General features: G+C 40.0%; 3 protein-coding genes, 1 non-coding gene and 1 pseudogene across 11 annotated transcripts in view; 4 read left to right on the forward strand and 1 right to left on the reverse strand.

Moving 5' to 3' along the window:
* The first annotated feature begins 656 nt into the window (after nt 1–656).
* LOC147145914 (beta-2-glycoprotein 1-like) lies at nt 657–5,230 on the forward strand. The gene is made up of 8 exons (XM_086033250.1): nt 657–823; nt 1,340–1,516; nt 2,054–2,150; nt 3,007–3,083; nt 3,538–3,726; nt 4,073–4,252; nt 4,632–4,829; nt 4,982–5,230. The coding sequence occupies exons 1-8, from the start codon at nt 727–729 to the stop codon at nt 5,044–5,046; spliced, it is 1,080 nt and encodes a 359-aa protein (XP_085889376.1). The 5' UTR covers nt 657–726; the 3' UTR covers nt 5,047–5,230.
* A 150-nt stretch (nt 5,231–5,380) lies between these two features.
* LOC147145915 (uncharacterized) lies at nt 5,381–9,006 on the forward strand (annotated as a pseudogene). Its single transcript, XR_015087085.1, has 2 exons — nt 5,381–8,514; nt 8,721–9,006. The product of XR_015087085.1 is annotated as an uncharacterized LOC147145915 (transcript).
* Nucleotides 9,007–9,735: 729 nt separating this feature from the next.
* Nucleotides 9,736–21,572, forward strand: nol11 (nucleolar protein 11). Of its 2 annotated transcripts, none has more exons than XM_086033248.1 (18): nt 9,736–10,076; nt 10,584–10,697; nt 10,817–10,873; nt 11,517–11,665; nt 12,479–12,536; nt 13,507–13,648; nt 13,867–14,067; nt 15,417–15,493; nt 15,858–15,981; nt 16,356–16,447; nt 16,533–16,598; nt 16,877–17,061; nt 17,593–17,718; nt 17,836–18,066; nt 18,846–18,924; nt 20,691–20,783; nt 21,102–21,209; nt 21,418–21,572. In XM_086033248.1, exons 1-18 carry the CDS (start codon nt 9,930–9,932, stop codon nt 21,529–21,531), a joined length of 2,163 nt encoding a protein of 720 aa, XP_085889374.1. In that variant the 5' UTR covers nt 9,736–9,929; the 3' UTR covers nt 21,532–21,572. The 2 variants fall into 2 exon arrangements, with proteins under 2 accessions (XP_085889374.1, XP_085889373.1); XM_086033247.1 differs by having other exon boundaries at nt 9,739–10,076; nt 13,867–14,073.
* A 1,435-nt stretch (nt 21,573–23,007) lies between these two features.
* Nucleotides 23,008–23,089, reverse strand: trnas-aga (transfer RNA serine (anticodon AGA)). The gene has a single exon. It is a non-coding gene; the product is annotated as a tRNA-Ser (tRNA).
* Nucleotides 23,090–23,564: 475 nt separating this feature from the next.
* The window catches only part of LOC147145918 (nucleosome-remodeling factor subunit BPTF-like), a 47,141-nt gene continuing 45,961 nt past the window's right edge, over nt 23,565–24,744 (forward strand). For 2 of the 6 annotated variants that reach the window (XM_086033245.1, XM_086033244.1), the window contains exon 1: nt 23,565–24,619. In XM_086033245.1, the coding sequence (XP_085889371.1) occupies nt 24,037–24,619 (583 nt within the window). In that variant the 5' untranslated portion in view covers nt 23,565–24,036. The remainder of the gene's footprint in view (nt 24,620–24,744) is intronic. The other 4 variants (XR_015087111.1, XM_086033241.1, XM_086033243.1 and 1 more) reach the window with 3 other exon arrangements.

Consider the following 24,744-nt stretch of genomic DNA (forward strand, 5'->3'; position numbering starts at 1 on the left):
ATACACACATAATGTGTATATATACACATAATATATATATACATAATATATATATATATATATATATATATATATATATATATATATATATATATATATATACATATATATAAAATACACTCAAATCACTTAAAATGTAACAAATGGACAGAGAATGTCAAATCATTATAATGATAAGAATCAACTCGGTAAATATTAAATACACGTATTTATATACTGTGTACTGACTACTTGCAACAAAAGGGGAAGTCCACTGGCAGAGCTTCCAGTAACACAGATTTCACTGCAGTTGTTTTTTCTGCCAGGGTCACTGGAGCTCAAAGTACATTTACAGCTGACAAAATGTTAGAGTGTGTCTGTGGGGTGTTCGTGTCCATTCATAAGGTGACGTCACAATCCCTGTTCTACATTTGTTCATTCCATTTGTTTTCAGTGGGATCAAGTTCTTAAACACCAAACTCCCTCAAGCATACCTTTATGGAGCACACTTTCCCCAACCTATTCTCACAAGGTTGGAAGCATCACCACCATCTTGGTAAGGTGATGTGATGCATTAAGTCTGTTAGAATGTTGCTTCTTGCTGTCGAGTAAATCAAAACCAAATTATCCTCTGTCAGCAACGAGTGTCCTTCCCTTATCTGTTTACTTTTGGAGAACTACAAACAGCAGTGACAAAGTCAACACACATTACAGAAAGTGACCACAAGTCACCACAGGAAAGACACCATGAATTTTTGCGCTTTTCTTCTCAGGTTGGAATGTATTCTCAATGTATGGCTTCTTGGTACATTTTTTACCCTTGTGACAGCACAAGAAGGCAACGGTATTTACATTTTCATACTTGTTCATGTGACTAATGATGCTTGCATTTATTTGGTAATCTAAGGACTGATTACTAACTAAGTAACTACCTAAATAACTAATACTGAGCAATCACCCGACTACACAGTGTTAAATGTGGTTATTTTGTGTCTCACAATAGAAAGGTTCTGAACTTAAATCTCATTTTAGACTGTCCTGTGTGGAGTTTGCACGTTCTCCATGCAGCGTCCTTCTGCATTCTAAAACACGCATGCTGGGTTAACTGAAGACTCTAAATTCTCCAGTGGTCAATTCTCATAAGCCTATATTTGCCCTGCGAATGACTGGCAGCCAATCCAGGGTCAACTGTGCCTCTCACTCAAAGTTAGCTGGGATAGGCTTCAGCTCCCCCGAGACACTAATGAACATTGCAAACAATACACGAAATACGATTAATTAAATAATAACCCAAATGTTGATCAACACTTGCTTTAGGTTTTCAATCATCCAGTCACTAATTGTGTGTTTGTCGTTGCAGCATGTTTAATGCCTGAGCTGCGTGCCAACATTGAAGTAGTGGAGCAGCAGGACTACTTTAGGCCTGGTGCAGAGTTAGCACTGTCGTGTAAACTGGGATACACGTCCGTTTTGGGCCCTCGGAAAATTGTATGTACTGAGAACGGAAAGTGGACTGCAACCAAATTAATGTGCATTGGTGGGTCTCAATTAAATTTTATTTAATGTGACTGCAAATCAAACGTACACGCTTCCTAGATTTTGCTCCAAAACATCATCATTCTAGAAAGGAAACGGCCTGTGTCTTCATCACTGAATATAGGGCGTTTGGTCTTGTATTTGTTTGTTTATGACTATACAGTGTAGGTAGTGGTAATGCTCATAGTGTTTTTTTTTTATTAATTGTTAGTCTTCAATTTGAATAACGTTGATATTAACACTTGTTCAAAATCATCAGACACTTTATTACACTTATTTAGTACACTTGGTTTCATGTACAGGTACATTCACATTTAACAATATGATTTATCATTATGTCCTTCTTTGTGCCACAATTATTCTTAGTTAATTACCTATTCTTTATACTATACCAAAATTTTAAAAAAGACAATGTTAAAATGCTGATTTCAGTTACGTGAGGTTGATTCCGATCCAGTGTTCTTGCTTTAGTCATTGAAAAGGCAGGATAATGTATACTGTATGTCGACTCTCTACTTGATACTGTTCTATCTTGTAGAAAAGCATTGTCCTTATCCTGAACCATTGCCCAATGGAGATCTGAACTATGAGGATACGGTGTACCAGAGTACTATCAACTATACCTGTCACGAGGGGTAAAGTGAGAACTTCTTGTTGAATTCCAATGAAGGACATGTAATAAATGAAGCTAGTAGCCTTAAGCCTGGTTCACACAGCAGGATAATCGGCCTGATTTTCGCCCCGAATCTCCCCTCCCGACAATCATAGGTCGGGCCGATTCGCGTAATGGCTCCAAAAATAATCTTAGCAGAATATCCTACTCTGTGTGGTGTGCTCAGTTTGATCTCGGGAGGACGTCCGACCTTAAATTGGGGATATTCAACATGTTGAATTGTTTTGGCCTGACTTCGCACCGTGTGTGGTGTGCCAGGAGGACAAACGAGCAAGCAGCCGGTTGACCGTGCCGTGCAGCCGATCAGAAAGCGAGGTGATGGGGCGGTGAGAGAGCACGGTCGGAATCCAAAATCAAAACAGCCATAGCGCAACTGAGCCCAACGTCTTTTCTTTCTGTGTCACTTTTTTCCACTAAAAATAATCCACCAACTAGCGACACTGTCAAAACACGATTTGAGACCCCTGCTGACTCTTCATCCGCCATGTTTGTATCCCCGAAGTCTCGTTTAATGCTGCACACCACACGCGGTACGTTCAAAACTGGCCGGCAGGGTACCCAGGTCAAAGGTGGAGGGTCGCGGCCGGACCGGCAAAAAGGGTCAAGTGCCCCGCTCTTTCATATACCACAAATACATTGTAAACGTAGCTCTTAATAAACCTTTAGGGGCATTCTAACTGGTCTGTTGTGTTTGTCTGCTATTCTATAATTCTACTGCTTTATTTATATAGTATTTGAAATCCAATTGAAAAATGTCTGAGAGGTTATTATTGGTAATCTAAAGAATGATAAACAAATTATGTGTTTTCTTTCCATAGGTACACCCTCTCCGGACCCAAAAGTGCTAAATGCCAAGCTAATGGAACATGGAGCACATCAGTACCAGAGTGCAAACGTATTTAGTCCGCCATTTCCTTCTTTCTCCCTTAATTTCCTTCCAGTTTGGAACACAGTAAAGTAGTCCTTTAACACTCCCATGTTGTGAACAATTCAAACTTATTTCAATATTTTTTACATTAACTGATATATATCGTCTCTGTCCTGTGAAAAACACTTTTGTCCATTTTTTTCAATTTTTCTTATTTTTACATAACCAGTTCAGCGTGTGCCCCGCCTACTGCCCAACGACAGTTGGGATAGGCTCCAGCACGCACACAACCCTTGTGGGTATAAGCGGTTTGGATAATGGATGGATGGATGATTTTTACATGAATGCTGTTCCCGCGTCACAGACATCGCATCACCGTGAATATTAATGAATAAAAAAATAAATTGGACATGCGTGTTTTTCATAGACAGCGATGATATACAGTATTATTTACAGTTACAGTAGTTCTCTTCTCTTGCAGTTGTGTCTTGTGGTCTTGCTCCAATCCCACAGTTTGGTATGATAAGTTTTAACAAGAAAATAAGAGGAAACACGACATATTTTGGCACCTATGGGAAATATAAGTGCTTGCCACCTTATGTCCTCTTTGGAAACGCATATGCAGAGTGCTTGGCCAGTGGCAACTGGACCGAAACACCCGAATGTCGAGGTATAGTAAGTTCCATAGACCATATATATATATATATATATATATATATATATATATATATATATATATATATATATATATATATATATATATCACATTTAGATGCATGACCAATGTAATTCTAAAACCAATTCAAAAACAACCAAATGACATGTAGTTTACAGACTCTAAGATGGTTCAGTGTGCTGGTGAGGTGCAACTATACCATTGGACTTGATCATTGTAGTAATCTCTGACTGCTACGTCTTGCAGAAAATTTGAGTTATTACTAAGATACGTTCACGGATTCGAAAGAAAGAAAGCTTTCATCATCAATATTAATCTATGGAAAACTAAATCTTTCCAGTGGTTACGTGCCCTCCACCAGAAAAAATTCTCAATGGTTACATGTCCAGCAACGACCAGAGACGTTACGACTTCATGGAGACGGTGCAGTATGGCTGCAATGGGGACTATATGATCGAAGGGAGCTTCCAAATTGCTTGCCAGAAGAATGGCGATTGGTCTGAAAAACCAGCCTGTAAAGGTAGGCCAATATACTGTTAACTTATCATTTATATCTTTATGTAGTACATTTAGGGAAAGCACGCCTTGGGCCTTTCTGTGTTGAGGCGTGTTCCAACATTTGAATGGGTGTTTACAGGTAATTCCGGGGGAAAAAAATGCAGGTTTGATGAACTGAAGACTCAAAATTGCCCATAGATGTGAATGTGAATATAAAACAGTTGTTTTTCCGAATGTGCCCTGGCTGTGATTTGTTTACTGTTTTCTGAGGATCGTTTTGCGAGTTTAATTTCTGAGTTTTTGCTTAGTTTTTTTTTTTCATGCAACAGTCTTAGCAATTTCACTTAATTTGTTTACATTATCATCATGTTTTATGTTTTTGTCGTTTCTGTGACCTGCAGCTCCTTGTAGCGTTGGCATAGGAAGAGGAAGAATATTATACAAAGGAAAAAAACTCTGGATTGCCGACCTGGTGCCAAATAGAGTCTTCCATAATGACGTTGTGTCAGTCTACTGCTTGGAAAAAGTCAGGAAATGCGGCTATGCTGTGTCAACTCAGTGCATCGATGGAAATCTCAAAATCCCAGAATGCTATGAAGGTAATGCATGGGCATATTGAATATATTAATTGCCCAAATAAACAGTTGTTCAAATGCTACAAAACTACATTGAGAACCAATCTTGAGAACATTTTAATAGCTACCCAAACCTTTAGTCAAGCGCCTAATCAATTCTTTGTGCTTCTTTTTAGAGCCAAGCGGAATTGAATATACCTTTCATTCTGGTTCACTTCCTTCAGAAATAGAACAGTGTTGAGACGGTAGCAGATCCCTTCATTGATGGTGATTATTACACCACTGTAAGACGCATGGCAAAACCAAGGCATTGTTCTCTAAAAATAACCTTAAACTGTGTGTGATTCATAATCTGTGTGTGATGTCTTCTGTATAGAAGACTTTAAAAATTAACTCTATTTTGTGAAATAAAAATGATAACACTGTCTGGGCCCAAGTTCATTTGAGATGGACTGATGCAAAGTGGAAAAGTGTGTGGCGGTCTGAAGAGTAGGGATTTCATATAGTTTTTGGAACTCATGGACTTCAACAGGAAAAGGGCCATCCAGACTATAATCAGCACAAAGTTCAAAAGCCAGCAGCTGTGTTGGTATGAGGCCGTGTTAGTGCCCATGGCATGGTTAACTTGCACGTCTGTGGAGGCACCATGATGCCACCATTAATGCTCAAAGGGGACATCCCTGCTTATTTCAGCTAGAGAATGCCAAGCCATAGTCGTCGGGTGTTACATCAGATTGGCTTCATAGTAAAAGAGTGTGAGCAATAGACTGGCCTGCCAGCAGTCCAGAGTAGACCCATCTCCCATTGACAATGTGTGTTGGAGCAAAATACGACAACGGATACCCCGGACTGTGGAGTAACTCACAGAGGAAGTCAACCCAAACATATTGTTTTCCAGAATATGTTCTATGTAGGCACACTAGTTGAAACAAGGCATTCTGATTAATATTGTGTTTGTGGAATATGAGAAATCCACATTTTTAGCTACCTCAGGGGGGGCGGCCATTTTGTCACTTCTGCCTGAAAATGACATCACAGTTGCTCAAGGTTTAGATAACGACCAATGATGGCTCAGCTTCAGAAAACAGGTGAGCTGTGATTGGTCGTTACCTGAGCCCTGAGCAACTTCAATGTAATTTCAGTCGACAGAAGTGACAAAATGGCTGCCTCCTGAGATGGCTAAAAACGGGTGGATTTTGCTGATGAACTGATATTGCATAAACGCAACATTAATTAGAATGACTTGTTTCAACCTGCATAGGACATATTCTGGAGAAAAATATGTTTGTGTTTGTGTCTGACTGGGTAAAATGCCGACAACACCCTGAACTGGCCGCCAGCCAGTCGCAGGGCACTGCACACACACACACACCATCACTGAGCGGGAACCGATTCCACGCTGCCCGCACAGCTCAGGCGAGTGTACCACTACACCATTAGCAACTTACTACTTAAAGTAGGGCTGCTCGATTAAACGATTTTGAACCGTAACCAAATTTTCTGGATAAAACGATGTTAAAAACGTTCATTTCCGCTTCCTCCCACGAGCGCACAGTCCGAAACAACGACAACATCCATGGCTATACCGGCGATTCTGCTATTTGCTCAGGCAAGTGAGCGTTTGGTTAATAAATCGGGCAAAAATAGATCTGTAGTGTAGTGTGTGGCCCGCATGTTCAATACAACCCGTGAGCAAGTAACTCAATGTCTGAAAGTCGTCCCTTTTTTTCCTTCTCTACAACGGACCTCTGGTCCAGTCGGACTATGCATCCGCACTTAAGCTTGACAGTGCATTGTATTATTGAGTGACAGTTTTGCACTAATCATTAATTTATGTTTAAGTAAGACCAGGGAGAAAGGTGAAAGGCTAGTCACTAGCTCGTTGACAAAATGATTTGCTGACAGACTGTTTGGTTTACAGACTACCTTCTCTCATGTTGATGATTTTGTTTCAGATGGTACATGCACTTTCTTCTTGCATTATTGGTTTAATTAAGAACAGATCTGAAATCTATTGTGTAAGTAAAATGCTGTTAATCCCAATGGATTGTTCTGTGTGTGTTAAGTTAAATCGACTGGAATTTTGAGTTCAAAGAAAGAAAAATTAAGTTTAAATAAAAGACATTCAAAATACTTCATTTTTCATTATTTTTTAATTTACAAAGAAATCATAATCGTAAAATTGAGAGAAAATAATCGGGATTTTCTTATTAGGAAAAATCGAACAGCCCTAATTTAAAGTATAAAAGTAAAAGTAATGCAAGGAGGAAAAAATGCATTAAAGCGTAAGCCAAGTCAAACATTTTCTTTTCATTATGTTCTCTGTGCACTACTAATCGGTTTCCTCATTAATCTTGCGTTCATGACCCCACCCCAAAATGTTTGACTTGATTTGAAGGACACAAGCTTGGGCCGCATCACAGAGGCATATTGTGCACTAACCCACAAAAACACTCCAGCCAAAAACATTTTTATAAAGGCCATAATGATTATAATGTTATATTAAAATGTTCCGTTAAAGCCTACCTGTTTCAGCTGCATATATGACCATTAAAAATGATCACATTTAGTTGGCCTACAAGGCAAATACATTAAAGTGCCATCCATGTGTACTACTTATCATTAATGTGTTTCATGGGGCGGAACATATGAACACTACCTGTAGTTCAGTCTTGGAATGCTGCAAAAAGTCCAACTTCGATGGCGTGTCTCGTGTCATCACTAACCTTGGTTGGTTGGTGTGTAATGTAATGTAATATGACAAAACTGGCCAAAAGCAATTAGTGTTACTTAATAATATACGGTAACTTAAAGTAACTAAGTATAACAGATATCAATACAGTACTGTAAATTCAGATTTGGCTAAAGTCAAATTTTAAATATCATACATACAGTCCACCAAACTAGCTTGCAGCATTAAATCACAGCCTGTTACTTGTCAGTAAATCATGGCATGTCTAAGTTACCCAGCCATAGCAAACATAGTACATGTACTATTAGCTAGCACTAGTACATTACTAGTATTACATACTGTATAGCAATGAATTCAACTCATATTATAACATTTGTCTAATTAAGTCTCAAACCCTCTTTGACAAATTTTCATCTTACCTCAATATCGCTGGCGTCAGCCCAAAACCTCCCAGGTCACATTTTGGGGGAATTTCATATTTTTTCAAAAGTCTATACTTATTGGTCAGTCCACGCACCTGGGTGGTACTTTTACACATTACTGACCAATCTAAAGTATTGAAAATGGCTTGCTCTCTTTCACAATGCAATGCCCTTTGGGCATTTGCCATTTTTGGGGTCTCCTGAAAAGTTACTATTTCGAAGGTAAACTTGATTTCGGCCCGACACCACCGACATGCTTTTTCAAGCTTGACGGCGAGTTTTTGAAAGCTATTAGGTGGTGGCAATTCGATTTGCAGTGCATTTGAAACAAGTTCTTCTAGAATAACTCCAAGTACAACCAGGAAAGTGAGATGGTTGCCTGGCTTTTGTGCCAGTCAGAAATCGACTCAGATGGCAATATTTCGAATTTATCTGAGGAGATTTGCGTGTTTGAAGAGTTGGAGGAAGAGGAGGTTGTTGGCATAATGTATGTTGGACCATACATGTACGATCCAGATGCCCAGGATGCCTAATATGTTGTGCATGAAGGACCGAATGTGGTGTGGGGACGAGACCCATCAAGATTGGAAGAATGGTAAGATATATATATCGGTTGTAAGACGAGTATTATTGTTTGAAATTCTACGCTGTGCCGTATTGTAAACTACGCATTGGAATATTGCTATAATAATAATAATAATATTGGAATAGCAATACATTTTTTAAATAACATTTCTAATTTAAGGTATCACCGCCCAGTATTTTACTATTTTTTTTAACTCAACCTTTTTTTTATTCCAGGTGTACTTGTGGTCATCGCCAGCCGAAGCCTACGGCAGTAGAACGTGTTTGCTGCCATGAAATTCCAGAAGTAGTGAATGTACGTCTACAAGGAGAGGAACATTTCATTTATGTTCTGGACTTCATCACCGCTCATCCTGGACTCAATGCTGTGTGCCTAGACCCATATGGATATAAAGTGGCATGGATGGCCTACAAGTAACAGTACAAAGGCAAGGCATTTGATGGACCACAGGATGCCAAGTACAGGCATATTGCCTATAAAACAATTGATGCGTTAGTGTAGTTGGTGAAATATCTTGGTCAAGACATTCGTGTTGTGCTTCCAGCATATGCAGTGTCCTGAATCTGGGCATCATGTTTTCCACCACAAGGAGAGGTATATATTGGTCATAGTAATAAAACCCAACTATATCATCCCCATTATGTACAACAAATGAGTGAGGACAACTGCATATATTGAATCTGATTATGTATTTCCTAAGGAATCTCAAAGAATAGCCACCACATTTATATTTGGGGTTCTTTAAAGGACGTCACTCGCCAAAGATTACCTGCGATTGGCGAAAATATGCATTTTCGTTGCTAAGCGCGTAGGTATGGATCTAGTTATGAATCTGGGTGGGTTGCGTAAAATAGTTTTAGCCGTTACTCAAAAGATGGTTGACCAAGTTTACTTCACATTTGATGTAACGTTTCAATTTCTAGGCTCAACAGAGACATCTTCTTCTTCTTGTTACTTCTACTGTCTCTTTTTCCCGCCATTACCAACGTAATTTGTTAGTCTGGATTATCCGCCTTTTTTTTTTTTAATTTGGTACAAAATAGCTTCTGTGCTCTCTATGCATATGCAACCACCTTCAAGGACGCCATTTTGCGCTCCCCCCACACCCACACATTTAGAGGCGGGTCATTGGACAAAAGCTACACTTACGTCACGAATGTCGGACCTTGACCGTAGCTGCCCGCTCGGTTTGCTGGTAACCTACACAAAGATATGGATAAATAAAAACTACGCAAGAGCTAAGAGTGCCATCCTTTTTTGTTTCTTTTGTTAAACAATGAGAATGATGCTAACAAAAAAAAAGAAGTCCTCCCTCGGTGGGAGTAGCGGTGTCAAGTAGAGTTTATTTTGAGTGACGCGCTCATAATCCGCGTTTTTCTGTAGTCTCGCGAGATCGTGGAAAGTCCCGTCTCTTTTGGACCAGCATGGCCGCGCTGTATGAGGGATACACGTTGTGTGGACTAGTTACATCCCAGAATCTGACAAATTCCTGCATTCAGGGCGTCGAAACCGAGAGGGATAGCGACCATGTAATCGTCACTGACGCCTTCAGATCTGTTACTCTTTACAAGGTAACTTTGAACGTGTTCGCGGAGCGTCTGGCAATTCGTGGCTAGCTAGGTAGCTGGAAAGTGAGACTTGCACAACTCGCGTTGGCAACTTTGTTTCTTTTCAGCAATGTTATTATGCAACTAAAATAATGGAAATTCATCAAGTAGTGGCGCTCCAATATTTATGAGTAATTATCTCATGTGAGGCAGCAGATGGTCCAGTAACGTGGAACTAAATTTTGGTGTCAATGAGTAACACCTATCTAGATACAATGCTAACATTTTGCTGCCTTAGCACAACTCATTCGAAAAGAGGTTATACAAATCAATACTGAAATCCCATCGTTTTCACTCAGTAGTTTCCTACATTGCAGAGGTATTCAATGTGGCAGCAACAAATATCAGTGTTTATATATGACAACAATGTGCATTTGGCTGTCAGCTAATTGTTTTTTGTTTGAGTCTGTTGTCAATGACATTGATGTAACTGACATTTGTGTTAATGTTTTTTTTGTGTGTTTGTCTCAGGTTTCAGATCAGAAGCCACTGGGAAGCTGGACTGCGAAACAAGGCAGCCTTTTGACCTGTCCAGCAGTCTACAACACACACACTAAAGAATATGTGGCAGTAACTGACCACAATGTAAGCACATATATTGTTGCTCTCAAACAGGCACACAACCAGCATCTCAGCATCTTAAGTGAAGTCAGATAGTAGCAGGGTCCATCAAAATGTAATATCTAATTTGGTATATTTTTCAGGTGATCAGAATCTGGAAGGAAGATGATGTACTCTTGGATAAGACATTTAAAGCAACTGTAAGTATTATCATAGCCTCTACTGTATGCTTTCCTTATAAATGTCAATTTCTTTTAGTCTTAATATAGGTACAAGTGACATGGCCATTTTGACTTATGTATTTCATATTTCAAATAATAGCTGTACTTAGGAAGTCATATACTGTATCTTGACCTACTTAGAGTTTCAAATGTGTTGATTGTAGGGATAGACCCATATGCTTTTTTTCAGGGCTGATACCGATTATTGGTAGTCAAGGCGGCCGATAACCGATATTTGAAGCCGATATTTGTTTGTAGAAAAAAGGGGTAAAATTGTGTCCAATGTATGAAAAATAAAATCTCCAACACTTGACTTTGTTCAAATGATTTTAAGGCCATGTTTATTAAACAACTTAAGTGATTTACTAGATGTTAAAGCTTTTCTAGATCTTAAAAAATAGACAACATTGTTTTAAATCTCTCAAAAAAGTGCAGGGAGCTCCCAGGCTCAGCTGCATGTTTTATAGTTCAATGGAAAAAAACATCTCCTCACAGTAAATAGTTTTCTAAAAATCCACTACAACTGAAATGTTTCTTTCACACATCTTTGTTTTAAAGTTCAAAAACATAAAAAGTTTGCTTGTTGAATGCTTGAGTTTTTCAGTCATTGTCTTATGCCCAGGTGTCATCGGATATCTGGAGGGTTCACTGTGTTTCCGGAGGAGATGCTTTGGTCTTGTTTCAGAGAGGAGCTGTGCGTCTTCTCGATTCTCTCCTCTCAGCTCCTCAGCAAACTATCGAAGAAGTCTTGGCTCCAGATGAAAACATAAGGTAACATTGTACCATGGCAATTTGGCATGACACATCAAATAATCTGCCTCTGCACAGATTGTGACAGACTGTTTGAGAGGTCTCAGAGTAACAATATATAGGTGTTAATATTGTAATTGTTGTGGCCAACTACACTGTATTATACTTACTATCTATAAGGAATCCAAGGTATTACAGGCTCCTTAGAATGTTGCAGTGTAGTTCTACAAAACTGCAGACTACAACCACAACATTAAACTGTGAAATTAAAAACTTACTGATGTTGTTAATAAAAACTACACAATATTTTTGTAAAAATTTTTGTTACAGCTCATTGGATTGGGTGCATGTAGATAAATTGTTGTGGCTGCTGAATGTAATTATTGTTTTAATAATCATAATACTACACTTAGGGTTGGGTGATAATTCAATATCAATATGTATCGCGATTGTCAATTTAATGCCTTCGATAAAATGTTCGGTAGAAAAAAAAGAAAGCAAACCCGACCGCGGCATTGTGCGTGTTTATACCAACGAAGAAGCAGCAGCCAAACCGACACATGCATGCGGCATACTCAACGCGGAGCGCGAGAGTGGCGTACTTTGGTTCAAATAAATGACCAGTTGACTCAGTACAACTCTTACAATAAAATTATATTATGCATACTAACCCAATTAATACATTTGTGATACATTGTTCAGTCACATCGTCCAGCCCTAATTATATTTTAGCAATTGATCCGCACAGTAATTATTTCTTTTAACATACAGTCAATTTAAAGATTTAATTTGCTTCAGTTGTGCTGCTGTCTTGATAATTGTTCTTGATTTCAGGTGGAGCACCAACATTGTGGCAGAAACCCATCAGTTTGTCGTCTTCACAACAGAAAAGGTACTGCATTTATTTTGTGGTGTCTTTATCATGATAAATCAGGACCAATCCAAAATTCCTTTTCCACCTTGACTTACAAATTCATCATGTGACTTTGCTACATAATAGCCGGGTTTACATGGAGACTTTTTTCCTCTGGTCACCTGTTTACATGTGACTTGCTCCACCCTGTTAATCAGATCAGCCGTGTGACATTCGCAATTGTTTTAACACTTTTATTAAAGCAGCCTCTTGATAATAACAAGGTACCAGTACTTTAAAACAAGTTCTCGCATCGCAGGCGAGCTCTGGTAAGACGCTGCCACTTTGAAGTGCGTATGCAACGACGCCACTACGCATTTACGCACACCGGACGCAGCCTAGCCATTCCGATTGAACTCCTTACGCGATGCTCGTTCGGATTGGCAAAAGGAATATACCATCCCTGTGAATCGGAATAATAAGTCTGACTCCGAATGGAGTTTCATTCGAATGTAATTTCATTCGGATTCAGACTTTGCATGGAGCATTTTCATTCCGATTGGTCATTGGAATCCTTTCTAATCGGGATACATGGCTCCATGTAAACTATTGGAAGACTAAACCTCAATCTGGTCTTGTCTTTTGTGACATGGTGATTGCGACATCAGGAATGTAAAGAATTTGACATCATTGGAGTGCAACACAGAATTAAATACACCAAGTAATTCAATAAAGAACATCAAATTCAAAAGTGCCATAAAGAATCAGAGTCAATGAAGCTTTATAGTCGTCTTCTGTATCGAGACAGCTGAACAAAATGTTTTGTAGAGATTAAGGTGCTATGGACACAACATCCGCAGTCATTCATTGTTGACCAAATAGAAGAACTTGGTGGAAACAATTTTAGAATACTAGTCCAACAAATATTTGTGAATGAGAATATTTTGTTGTAATCTTCCTTTTTGTTATTCCTTACTTTTCTAATTGGCCTTTTAATGTCTTTATCTAGAAGGGAGAGCATTTTTTGTACCTGCAGCAAGTGACGCCGAACGTGCTGCAGAAGTACCAGTTGGAGCGAGAAGATTCCAGCCTCTCCCCTATCAGCTTCTCTGCGTCCTACAGAGATGAACTCATCCATCTGCTTTACCTCTGTAAGCATGCATTTCTTCTGTTCAAATACCGCTTTCTAGTTTCATGAATTTTGAGACTAAGATGACATAATAATGAATAAACCGTAAGTCTCATGCTAGAAGATGAAAGAAGCATTATTGCAAAGACTGCTAAATGTATTTGATGGCAAACATTGTGCAAGTATGAGCGACACAGTGGATTAAGTTCTTCTGCGCCGTGTTATTTCTTTGTCATGCAGATCCTAATGGACATGTGTACCAGAGTGTGATTTCTGTGTGCGGCCTGGGAGGCGATGAGGGATCTCAAACCCTCTCATTGCCCCGTAATCTGCTGCTGGCTCTTTCTGTTGGCAAGGACCAGTTGAATGCGGCTTCTGCCCTCCTCCTAGATGAAGCCCACGTCGCTGTTGTTGGCGTTCCGCACCCCTCGGCTGGAACTGGTAAAGGTACATGACATTATCTCCCTGAAGATAATGAAAAGGTCTCCTCCATTTTTGCATTTATTGGGAACATGTGGCTTGGTACGGAATTCACTTGTGCATTATGGTGACAGAAGTACCGTATTGGCCCGAATATAAGACGGTATTTTTTTGCATTGAAATAAGACTGAAAAAGTGGGGGTAGTTTTATATTCGGGGTCTAGACATTATACCCATTCACGACGCTTGATGGCGCCAGAAGCGAATGCTGAACTTAACTGCGCAGGCCAAAGCAACCCCTGTCACGTGAGGATGACGTGCTATGGGAGGAGCCAGAGGATTGGATTAAGGACAGCGACACTGAGCACAGCGAGGCAGATAATTGTTTGTGAGAAGTAATGTTCTGTCATGGTAGATCTCAGCTACTCTCAAGTTAAACCAGTTTGCATTATTTTATTGCAATGTTTTTCCTTATTCAGATTTGTTTCAAGACTACAGTTAGTTAGACTTCACTTTGATGGTTGATGCAGTTATTGCAATTTTGTTGTTTGAGCACATTAGATTGGTTTATTTACATTTCAAAAACCAGAAGCCATTCATTTACGAATGTGATTGCACTTTAGTTTACATATTTAAATGTTGAGGTATTAAGATTTGAATGAGGCAAAATAACATGCCTTTTCTCTCAAAAATATAGTTATAATCATTTGTTTCAGATGTACTGTAATTATTTTCTGTATAAAAATTACTTTGGTGTTCAAAAAAAACTTTTTTCCAACTTGAGTTTTGAAAAAGAGGGGGTCGTCTTATAATCAGGCCAATACGGTACTTAGACAAAGTTACTCTGACCAAACATTCTGGACAACTGTTTCCGTCTTTGTGAGTACTGTACAGTTCACATTGCCGAGTGTAAGTTTCATGAAGTCCTGTCAGATGAATTTAGTGAAAAAACAGATATTCCCCATCCTGTTTCTTCGGTTTAATTTACAAACGAGTGTACACAAGATGTTTTTCTCTGGTCAATGGATGCTCTTCTAACTGTAAAAATTAACGAAACGTTGTTTTTTTATTTTACCACGTTAAATTCCTGTAGGTGTGTATCCATCTTTGTTCATAGTCCAGTGGACCCCTGCTTTTTTTTTAAATATTGAAAAATAATATGTGAATCTGGAGTACTAAACAACAAGTATGCGGGGGTCCACTCACTGTATTATCCATATGCATATTGAGAACTGAACAGATCTTACCTGACTTAGCATAATTTTTACGACTTAGCATAATTTTTACTTATGTACTTTAACATACTCAGGAATCAGTGAGTGAAGTAACTTATGTTGTTGGCTTCAATGTTTACTTTGCTTAATTTTCAGACTTCCTCTGCATCTGGAATATCAATTTCCAGACACTTCAAGCAGGGAAAGAAATTGCGGGTAAAATCTTTGGACAGGTAGGTAAACAACATTTTTTTTTCTTAAATTATCCGCAGAGCTGGATGTTTGATTTAATTTTTTTTAAAGTGTTGGAGACTTTATCTTTGCAAGTTTAGCTCAAGTAGCAGCATGGCCAAGTAGTCAATGAGCAGGTTTAATTTTGAACAGCAACCTCCTTGGTCATATTTTGGACCATAGGCCAATGTTCCCTGTCCTTCCAGCTGCTGAGTGCTGATGGAGGACTGTATGACTTTGGTAGAGCATCACGTCTGCTCTACACAGTGATCGGGATACCACTCCCTTCTCACAACTTTATAGCAGTTTACAAGCTTAGAATTCACACAGACCCATGATTAAGTTACCTTTCTCTTTTATTTTTAGCTGTGGTGTTATTCCAACAAATTATTCATTCCACATGGAAAAACCTTGTCTGTTATTCCATACGGATGCACCAAATCTTCACTTGCTTCCGCTTTGGGCAAACTGAAGCAGTCCAGGACTGAAGGTGAGCTAAAACATTCCATAAATTACACAATATAAATAACAAGAGCAACAAAGAGAGCATAGACTCCACAGTTTAGTTTAGTTTAGTCCCTCCAACAATACAATTTTGTTCACTTTTAATGTGGAAGACTTGCATGTGAAAAAGTGAGTTATTTGGAACTGTTTAGAATTCCCTCTGCTTTGACTAAAGTTCTAGTGGCAATAAAAGAAAAAACATTCACAGTCCCATGATGGCGCCTTTTCAAGGCACACTGGTACGTTTAACTCTATATCAAAGAGAAATGACTGGGATCTCATAGTTTTTGATATTGCATTAAAATATGTGTCATGAACAGATTGGTGACTCGCTTACTCGTTTTTATTTTAATTTGACAGAATCCAGACCTCTTGCGTCAGTGCCTTCTTGGAACAACATCTTACATGAAGAGAAAACTCAGCCCTCCAGAACAATAGAGACCAGGAAGTTGGTATGTAAATTGTAAATTGTGTAATTGTGATTATTGAGGCTTCGTTGTGCACAGGTGATCCTTAATTAGTCTCCTGTCTCTCCAGAGAACTACACGTAAGAGTCAGTCATACCCCAGTTTAACAGTTGAGCAAGTTCTGGAGCTCATCAAGGTAATACTTTCCCATTTTTGTTTGTTTTAGTTGTATTGGGGCCATGTTTCTAACTACTCCTTATGGGAAAATGTTGAATGGTTGATAAAGGTTACAGTGTCATGTAATTTAACAACTTCATCTGTTTTTGGATCAGCTACACTTTGATTCCATACTTATGCAATGGAGAAAAAATAGAAATTTGCTGTTGCCTACCACTATTGATTGATATCCTGCGTGGTATGATTCCGAGATTAAATAATGAGTCTTCGCTTACATATATATTTTGTTTAACATAGACGGCACCAGTAGAGGAAGTGCAAAAAGAAGTGGAGGGCCTCTTTTCCAGAGCAGACATCCAGGACCTGAATCAATCAGTGGGACAGCTGGCATCTTCTCTGGTGTCCCGCAGCTTGTCTGATACTGCCTTCTATTTGCCGACCACGCTGGCGCATCTAGTACACACACAATCTCTCTGCCACAGGTTAGTCAATTTTGTTGATGTATTTCTCTTGGAAGGACTTTGGAGGCATCCTTTACTGTACTTGCACACTAAATTTACACAGCAATAAAGTATTGAGTTAATCTGATCAAATAACAATATGGGGTGTCAATGACTCCAATTAGAAACATTTGCTATTGAGCTACTGTTCTACAAAAAGATTAAAATATAAGTAAATTTAGAATTTACAATTGGCTGAACTCATGAGGACATTTCTGGTATGAGGTTGTCTGTAGTTGCTTCCACAAGGTCCCACAGAAATGCAATATTTTTATTTCTTGGGCTCTGAATAACCATTTTTGTGTGTGGGGGGGTGGTCAAACAATACTACTTAATCTATGGGATTTTTTTTTTTTTTTTTTACATATTCTTTATTCATTTGAGTCAGTATTGTCACAGGCATTTTTAAGTCATCAATTAAAATGTAGATTAACTTTTGTCATCGCCACATAGAAAAATATTATTTTAGCGAAATTATTTCAGAAACAATACTTACTGCAATTCCCTTTGCAGCATGTGCCCTGACCTCGTGCAGCTGGCCCTGCAAAAGAAGGATTACTTCCTGTGTCAGCTGTGCTTACAGTTCTTCCCTGACATCCCAGAAGCGGTCACCTGCACCTGCCTGAAGGCCTTCATTAGGTAGGATTGTAATGTTAACTGCATAAAGCAAATCAACAAATTTTAGGGGGGAAAAATCCAGAAACATTTTCCTTTCAGTATAACATGAAATGTATGTAAGTAAACACTCTGTTGCAGTATGCCAGACACCGATGCAGAGAAAGTGAACCTGGAGCCTGACAGCCTCTCCTTCATGGAAACTCTGACCTCCAGGGAACATGGTCAGCTTGGCTTGCAGAATGGTTTTAACTCCACTTCCTCTATGGAGGACCACTCAGATGTCACAATAACAAATGCGGACAAGGAGGATAAGAAATCAACGACACCAGAACAAACCTGTCCAGTTGGCTTACAGAAGGCTGTTTTATTGTATCCTTTTACTGGCAGACACACCCATGTGCACAAATTTTCAGGTGGTGACGGGAATAAACGTACAGTACAGAAAGTCCTCGATTTACGAACGAGTTCCGTTTTTACGCTGGCAATGTAAGTCGGATTTCACCGTTAGTCGAAATTTACTTCAAAGTACTTGGTATAAAAAAAACTAAAATACTGTAACGAATGGGGTTATCTGTGTTGTCGTGGTGAGATTTGTGTTTTTCTGAGTTGTGTTGTTTCCGAGTTTTCTGAATGCATCATGCGACTCTGGATGGGAGGGGTGTGCGAGTGAGAGGGGACGAGAGAAAGAGGGGACATCCGTGTGTGCTCATGGCGGAACGCTTGTTGCGCCGTAGGGCCGCAGGTGGCCTCGACTACGGCCCACAGTAGATGTGTTAATAAAACCTGATCGGAACATCCCTAGTTGCAATAATAAGAAAGAGATAACTAAACTAATGTCTGACATTGTGTCTTTGGAAGACGTTACAATACATTAAAACAAAAAACTGTACTTACCATTACTGTTGAGAGGTGGACGGAGAAGGAAGAGTGGAGGGCGAAAAAGGCAAAGATACCCCCGTTGCACAAACACAGACAAGCACTATGCACTAGCTAAGCATAAACACCATGGTGCTGTGGACAAAATGGCCAAGAGGCACGGGTGTCATAGGTACAGTACGTCTAACTCGAGGACTTCCTGTATATCAGTGTAATCTTGAGAATTGTACATGGTGTAAAAGTTACTGTGAAACTTGACTGGAGCTATGAAGAAATGAGGTCCTCCAGACGGCGTGCAGCGATGACCTCCTCCTCCCACATTTGAAAGATCTTTCATCCCAACACGTTTTGGTAAGTTCCTTGGTTGCACTATATTTTCCTGGGTTATCAGACTATTTTTTCCAATATCATTCGGGCGATAGGTTGCACTTTTCTTAGTATAGTTTCGATGGTCCTGCGAATTATAATCAGGTGCAACTTGTTAGAGCTCTGACTGGCACAATTGTGCGTTTGGAAATTCACTCTTAACTAGAATCCCGTGTTGCACTGTGCACTGCCAAAGGTAGAATAATAAGATAGCAGAGCTGGGCATCACCAAACTGCCACCGCGTTCCGTCTTGTATGTTTAATTGACCACATGGTCCCGGTCCATCCTTCGTCTGCGACAGCCAGAGTAGAGAACGTAATCTTCACGTCACAAGCAGGCGCCGCACGAGCAGACACGCCGCCAAACAAAAACAACAGACAGACGTAGAGAGTGGTGATCGGTGAAATAAAAACAATATGGGGCACATCTCATTGCGTCTGTGAGACCGCAAGGTACACAACACTCTTATTTTTTTTTTTTTTTTACCTTACTCGGCCGCGTGTCAGGAGTGCAGCACCTGCATGTGACGTGGTACAGGTTAAAGTCCATTCTCTATGTCGTTTGGCTGACTCGGACCGGCTGGGACTACGTGGGTCAATTAAATATGCAGACGGGAAATAGGCGATGCCCAGCTCTGGTAGATAGTATGAGTAAATCCTTATTGTGGCGGGAGCCGCATGCTGAACCTGCAATGCGTCACACGTTATTTGCCATGACTACTATTTATTTGATTAGTACTACTTTCTTTTGGCGGTTGGCCAATAATTCCCAATGGAAAATTCAGCTGGAACTCTTTAGCTGTCGTCAAGACGATTAGGGAATGGCGATTTTGGGTGCAAGTCCGTGCTCTATATTTCTTGATCTTGGTTTTTGTAAAATAAATTTCCTGAAAAAAAGTGATTTATTCTCTGGAGGGATGTTTTTTTCGTCTTCATGATACATTTTTTGACTGGTGCAATTTATACTCCAGAGTGACCCATAGTCAGAAAAATATGGTACAGTATATACTATGCCAATAAAAACGATAAATAATATAATATAAATTATCCAATATCCCGAAACAATCAATGGATCCACATGCAGTATCTTTCTTACTCGGCTCAACAAGATAATTTTAGCTGCTCACTAAGCATTACGAAGCAAACATGTGTTTTGTATAAAAGTGGGTTGGTCAGACTATAAACAGCATCAGTATTTCCCCTACATAAATACAGTAGTCATTGGAACACAAGCTGCACATCCGGCCGGGTCTTTCTGTCTCTTTTCATGTTGAGCATATACCCTACAATACTTCGATACGTTAGATGGGCAGCTTGAAAAGTAGCTCTTGGGTCAAAAAAGGTTGGGCACCCCTGACTCGGACCATAGGCAATTAGGCATGCAGCTCAAAAGGGGCAAGTTGTATCTAGGTACTGCTACTGATTTTCATATCATTGGGCGTGAGTGTTGACAGCCCAAACTGTTAACAACCGAAGAGAACTTTTCTTTACACAAAAAAAATGTCTTGACATGGAAAATCCCAATCTAACCAAGTACTATGCAGGTGATAGTTTTTTGTTTTTTTTTTACATAAATACCAGCAAATTGGGGAGCATATTATACATAAGTAGAGGGGGAGTCAGGTGGCTTATTATATTGGTGTATTAAGAAATGATCGTGTATTGTTGTGTACTTATTGGGAAATGGAGCATTGCTGCATCAAGCTTTTTTTTTTCTTTTAATGATCACTCTTCTTTCTCATCCTATCAAGCTTTTCCTCCAGTATCTGCACTTCCTCTACTTAAAATATAACCAAGATGCTTTTCCTCAGAGTCACGGCTATCGATCACCCAGTGTGACGCAGGTCTGTAACAATAATTATAATGAGAATAAATGTCAATACAATTCAATATAAACTGACAATTAAACATTTGCTGTAGACTGAGCACACACTGGCAATATATGTTGTGATGGTTTGCATGCTAATTGAATAAAAACACACTAACCATCATTGATTTATTGACTTGTTTTGTTCATTGCTACTGTTAGTTACACAGGTTGCATCTTAGAGTGCCAATATTGTTTTTGTACCACAATAGCTTGAGACAAATGTACGTTATGACATTATTGCTAAGAAATTATTCAATATGGTGTCTCCCCCCCACCCCTCCTTCTCTTTTAGATTATCGATTGGGTTTGCTTGTTGTTGGATGCTCATTTCACAGTTCTAGTCATGACTCCAGAGGCCAAAGGCCTACTGCTAAACCTCCACAGCTTTATTAAGTCTCAGGTACGGCCTTCTTGTTCCCGTCAGAGGACGCAATATGGTTTATATCTGTAAATCAAATTCACGTTTGAATTTCAAAACATTCTTAAAATGTAAACGCGGAAACTACGTATTAAAAACAAACAACCTTTGATTGTTTCATCTTCATTAAGTTGATCAAACAAAATATATATGGGATTGTTTTTAACCCTATGACCTTGTGTATCCTCAGGTGAGACTATTTTCTGAACTGGGAAAAGTTGAAGGAGGTCTTCAAGAGCTCCAACACATGAAGATAAAACAAGATATGGGGCAGTATTCTATTGAGGTTATAGAGCTTTTTTAGGTTTCTGTGTTGTGCTTTTAAATAAAAACTTTTGAGTATCATGTCTCCTTCCAGATTTTCACTTGAAGGGGATTTAATGCTGTATGTCCAAAAGCTTACCACCGGAACTCAATTTGTATTAAGCTTCAATGCATTTATTTAGAAAAATTATGTTAATGCATTGAAATTATATTTTCATGTATTATGATGTTGGAATATTGATCATTCAGTTGTGTTGCATGGCTCATTTAGTTTTGTTTTAAAATGTGCGTGTAAAATCAGGGTATTACAACTGTAACCTATAAAATGCTTTTGTATTTGACCTATTGCAGAGGCATGCACTCAGGGCAGGCAGAGCCTCACCTGCATGGGGGGCCAAAGTAGTAATTATTAGGCCTCCATAAAATTATTTTCCCTTTTAGTTCTCTGGTCTGTCCTTTGTATTGATTTTCTTTTTTAATCCAACAATGTCCACAATTTCGTAATTAAAATTGCTGAATTTGCATATTTCCCATTCCAACAACACATGGACTGCATGGGAGTGCATGGCAAGGAGCCAACCTCTGTCTCTGCACCTCTCCATTGTTTTCAGACACTTGTAATACATACTCTGATTTTGTAAAGTCAGTACAGTATAATGTATTTCATATTTGTTACTTATTTGGTTTATATACATAGATATATAAAATGCAAATTTTACTGATCACATAAATCCACAGATAATGTGTAAGGTGAGGGAGACAATATTCTGCCTCCACTCTCCTTTAGATGGGCTGTGGCGGCCGCGCCAAAGAGGACACATAGGAGCACACAGGTTCCATTCTTCTGTGCCACGTCTCAAACTCAAGGCCCGGGTGCCAGATGTGGCCCACCACGTTATTTTATGTGGCCCGCAAAAGCTCTCAGAAGCTACTCCTGCTTCTTGTAGCATTTTGAAGAGTATAATTGTATTGTAATTCTGACTGTAGTCATAATTCTGACTTGATTCTCACCTTAAAGTCATAATACTGATTGTAAAAGTGAGTATTCTGAGTTTAAAGTGAGGATTCTGTCTGTCTTCTCAGAAATTCCACTTTAAAGTGAGAATTCTGACTTCTCTAAATTCTCACTTTAAAGTGAGAATTCTCTTTATTCTCAGAAATTGCACTTTAAAGTGAGAATTCTGACTTTATTCTCTGAATTCTCACTTTAAAGTGAGAATTATGACTTTAATGTGAGAATTCACTGACCCTAAATCTTAAGTGAAACTTCTGAGATAAACGTGAGAACCCTGCCAATCTTTTTTTTTTCTTCTTCACTTGCCCTGATCCTCTTCACTGGGGTCAAGCCAGCTCAAGTGTATGCACTTTCGCCTGACTTGAAATTAGGTTTCCAATGGGAATTACACGTTCTCACTTCGCTTTGAACTACGTGGACGTTATTTTTAATTGAAATAAATACTTTTCACACCCATCTCGCGGGTGGCTGATTTAGTTTCCTTCAAGGCAGAATGATTGACGTTGTCGGCAGGATTCGAACCTGCGCGGGGAGACCCCAATGGATTTCTAGTCCATCGCCTTAACCACTCGGCCACGACAACTGATAACTTCTACGTATTTAAAAACGCAATTGTTCCAGTTGTGCGCTACCCTGACCGATTATGTTGGAACACTGGAATGTACAATTAAATGTGATATCCAGGTTAGCTGAATGATCCATAAATGTCTGCAGTTCCCTTGTTCACACGTCCGGTTAACTTTATGACGACTTGCTCAGGTGGTTTTGCTGGACACATTCGCGATTATCCTCCTGCCTCGTTCTCCTTCACCACGGTGGCGCCATGTCAGATGTAAAAGCAGCCACTGCATTCATTGTCCGAGCTGCTCAGATCCCACAATCACAATAATGAGACAACTCTAACAAAAGCACTGCGAGACTGGAGTGTTCGCATGTGTAACTCGTTTTATGAACTAGCATGCAAATTGCGTTGTTGTAGAATAGTGAGTCACGTGATTCAACATCATTGGCGCGTCGTGGTAGGAGTCAAGGTACATGAGAGTAAAAAAGACAGTGCTTCCTAGACGGCACGCGTCAAATGTCATATTTTACTACAAAGTAATGAAGCTAGAGTACAGTTTCTGTGGAATCGGAATAAAGTGACATGTCTAATTAAATTCTATAGTGTCGATAACGGTCTGTGCATGTATATAATTCGTGTCACGATGTTGTATTTGTTTTATTTCGATGGTCTTGAAGATTTGCTTCCGGTGAAATTCTCTGGAACTCGTTGGCTTGACGCAGGTTTGAGGCCTTCTGTGTTTTCAACGGAGAGAGCCGAGAAGAAAAATGGCGTCGGTTGGCGACCCAGAGCGGGACACCGGTCATTCACTTTAAGCTTTGCGCCCAAAATTTGAGACCGTGGGCTGGTGGAACTTCGCGGCAACTTTCGCATGAGCCGTTTGCCTCTTCTTTCCTAATTTTTCTTCGTTGCGCTTGGCGTCTCGCGGCTCCGAGATTGAAGCGGAACAGAAGAAGCGCTCTCCTACAATGAGGGGGAGAAGAGGAAGGCCGCCCAAACTGGCAGCCGGGATGCGGGAAGGCTCACCCGGGCCAACCCGCGGCTCTCGGAGTGGAAGGGGCAGAGGGATGCGGGGACGGGGTCGGGGCAGAGGACGAGGTCGTGGTCGCGGCTTAACCGACGGCGCTTGTGTCGCCGGCTCCGCCGAGGTGGACACGGAAATATCAGGCCGAGAGAACTTTAATTTGTCCCGGGGCCGCAAGAAAGTTGGATCCACCACCTCTGAGGCAAGCGCGGCATCGCGGGGCAGAGGAAGCAGAGGGAGAGGCAGGGGGTCGAGAGGCGGCCGCGGCGGCAGTAGAGGCGGAGTGAAGCGGCCTCCGACTAAGGTGGTGTACGACGACAACAGCGACGAGGAGGACGACAATTTAAGCTACCGATCGGAGGAAGACGAACTCTTGAACGACAACCCTTCGTCGGATCTGGAAGAAGAAGAAGAGGCCTTGGGAAACGACTCGGACTATCTGGAGGAACTGGCAGATGAAGATGATGATGCCAGCTACTGCACCGACAGTAGTACAAGGAGTCAAAGCACGCTCGGGAGCACCCCAGGTACGCGTTCTTTTGCGAATGCACGGCGTGGGAATTCCCTCTCTTGCAGAGTGCATTTTATTTTCACCTCAAAATACAAAGCAAGGCGCATTCTCCAAAATGGAGATTGCACGGAGAAACGGGCC

This window comes from Filicampus tigris, chromosome 6 (genome assembly GCF_054856515.1).
Source record: "Filicampus tigris isolate MCC_2025a chromosome 6, RoL_Ftig_1.0, whole genome shotgun sequence".
Taxonomy (NCBI): domain Eukaryota; kingdom Metazoa; phylum Chordata; class Actinopteri; order Syngnathiformes; family Syngnathidae; genus Filicampus; species Filicampus tigris.

Excerpts from the sequence above, each read along its gene's own strand:
- nol11 (XM_086033247.1), top strand. The coding sequence starts at position 9,930 with ATGGCCGCGCTGTATGAGGGATACACGTTGTGTGGACTAGTTACATCC. Across the intron at positions 13,649-13,866 it reads CATCCATCTGCTTTACCTCT|ATCCTAATGGACATGTGTAC; the intron begins GTAAGCATGCAT and ends TTTGTCATGCAG. Across the intron at positions 18,925-20,690 it reads TTTCATCCCAACACGTTTTG|CTTTTCCTCCAGTATCTGCA; the intron begins GTAAGTTCCTTG and ends CATCCTATCAAG.
- LOC147145914 (XM_086033250.1), top strand. The coding sequence starts at position 727 with ATGAATTTTTGCGCTTTTCTTCTCAGGTTGGAATGTATTCTCAATGTA. Across the intron at positions 1,517-2,053 it reads AACCAAATTAATGTGCATTG|AAAAGCATTGTCCTTATCCT; the intron begins GTGGGTCTCAAT and ends TCTATCTTGTAG. Across the intron at positions 2,151-3,006 it reads AACTATACCTGTCACGAGGG|GTACACCCTCTCCGGACCCA; the intron begins GTAAAGTGAGAA and ends TTCTTTCCATAG.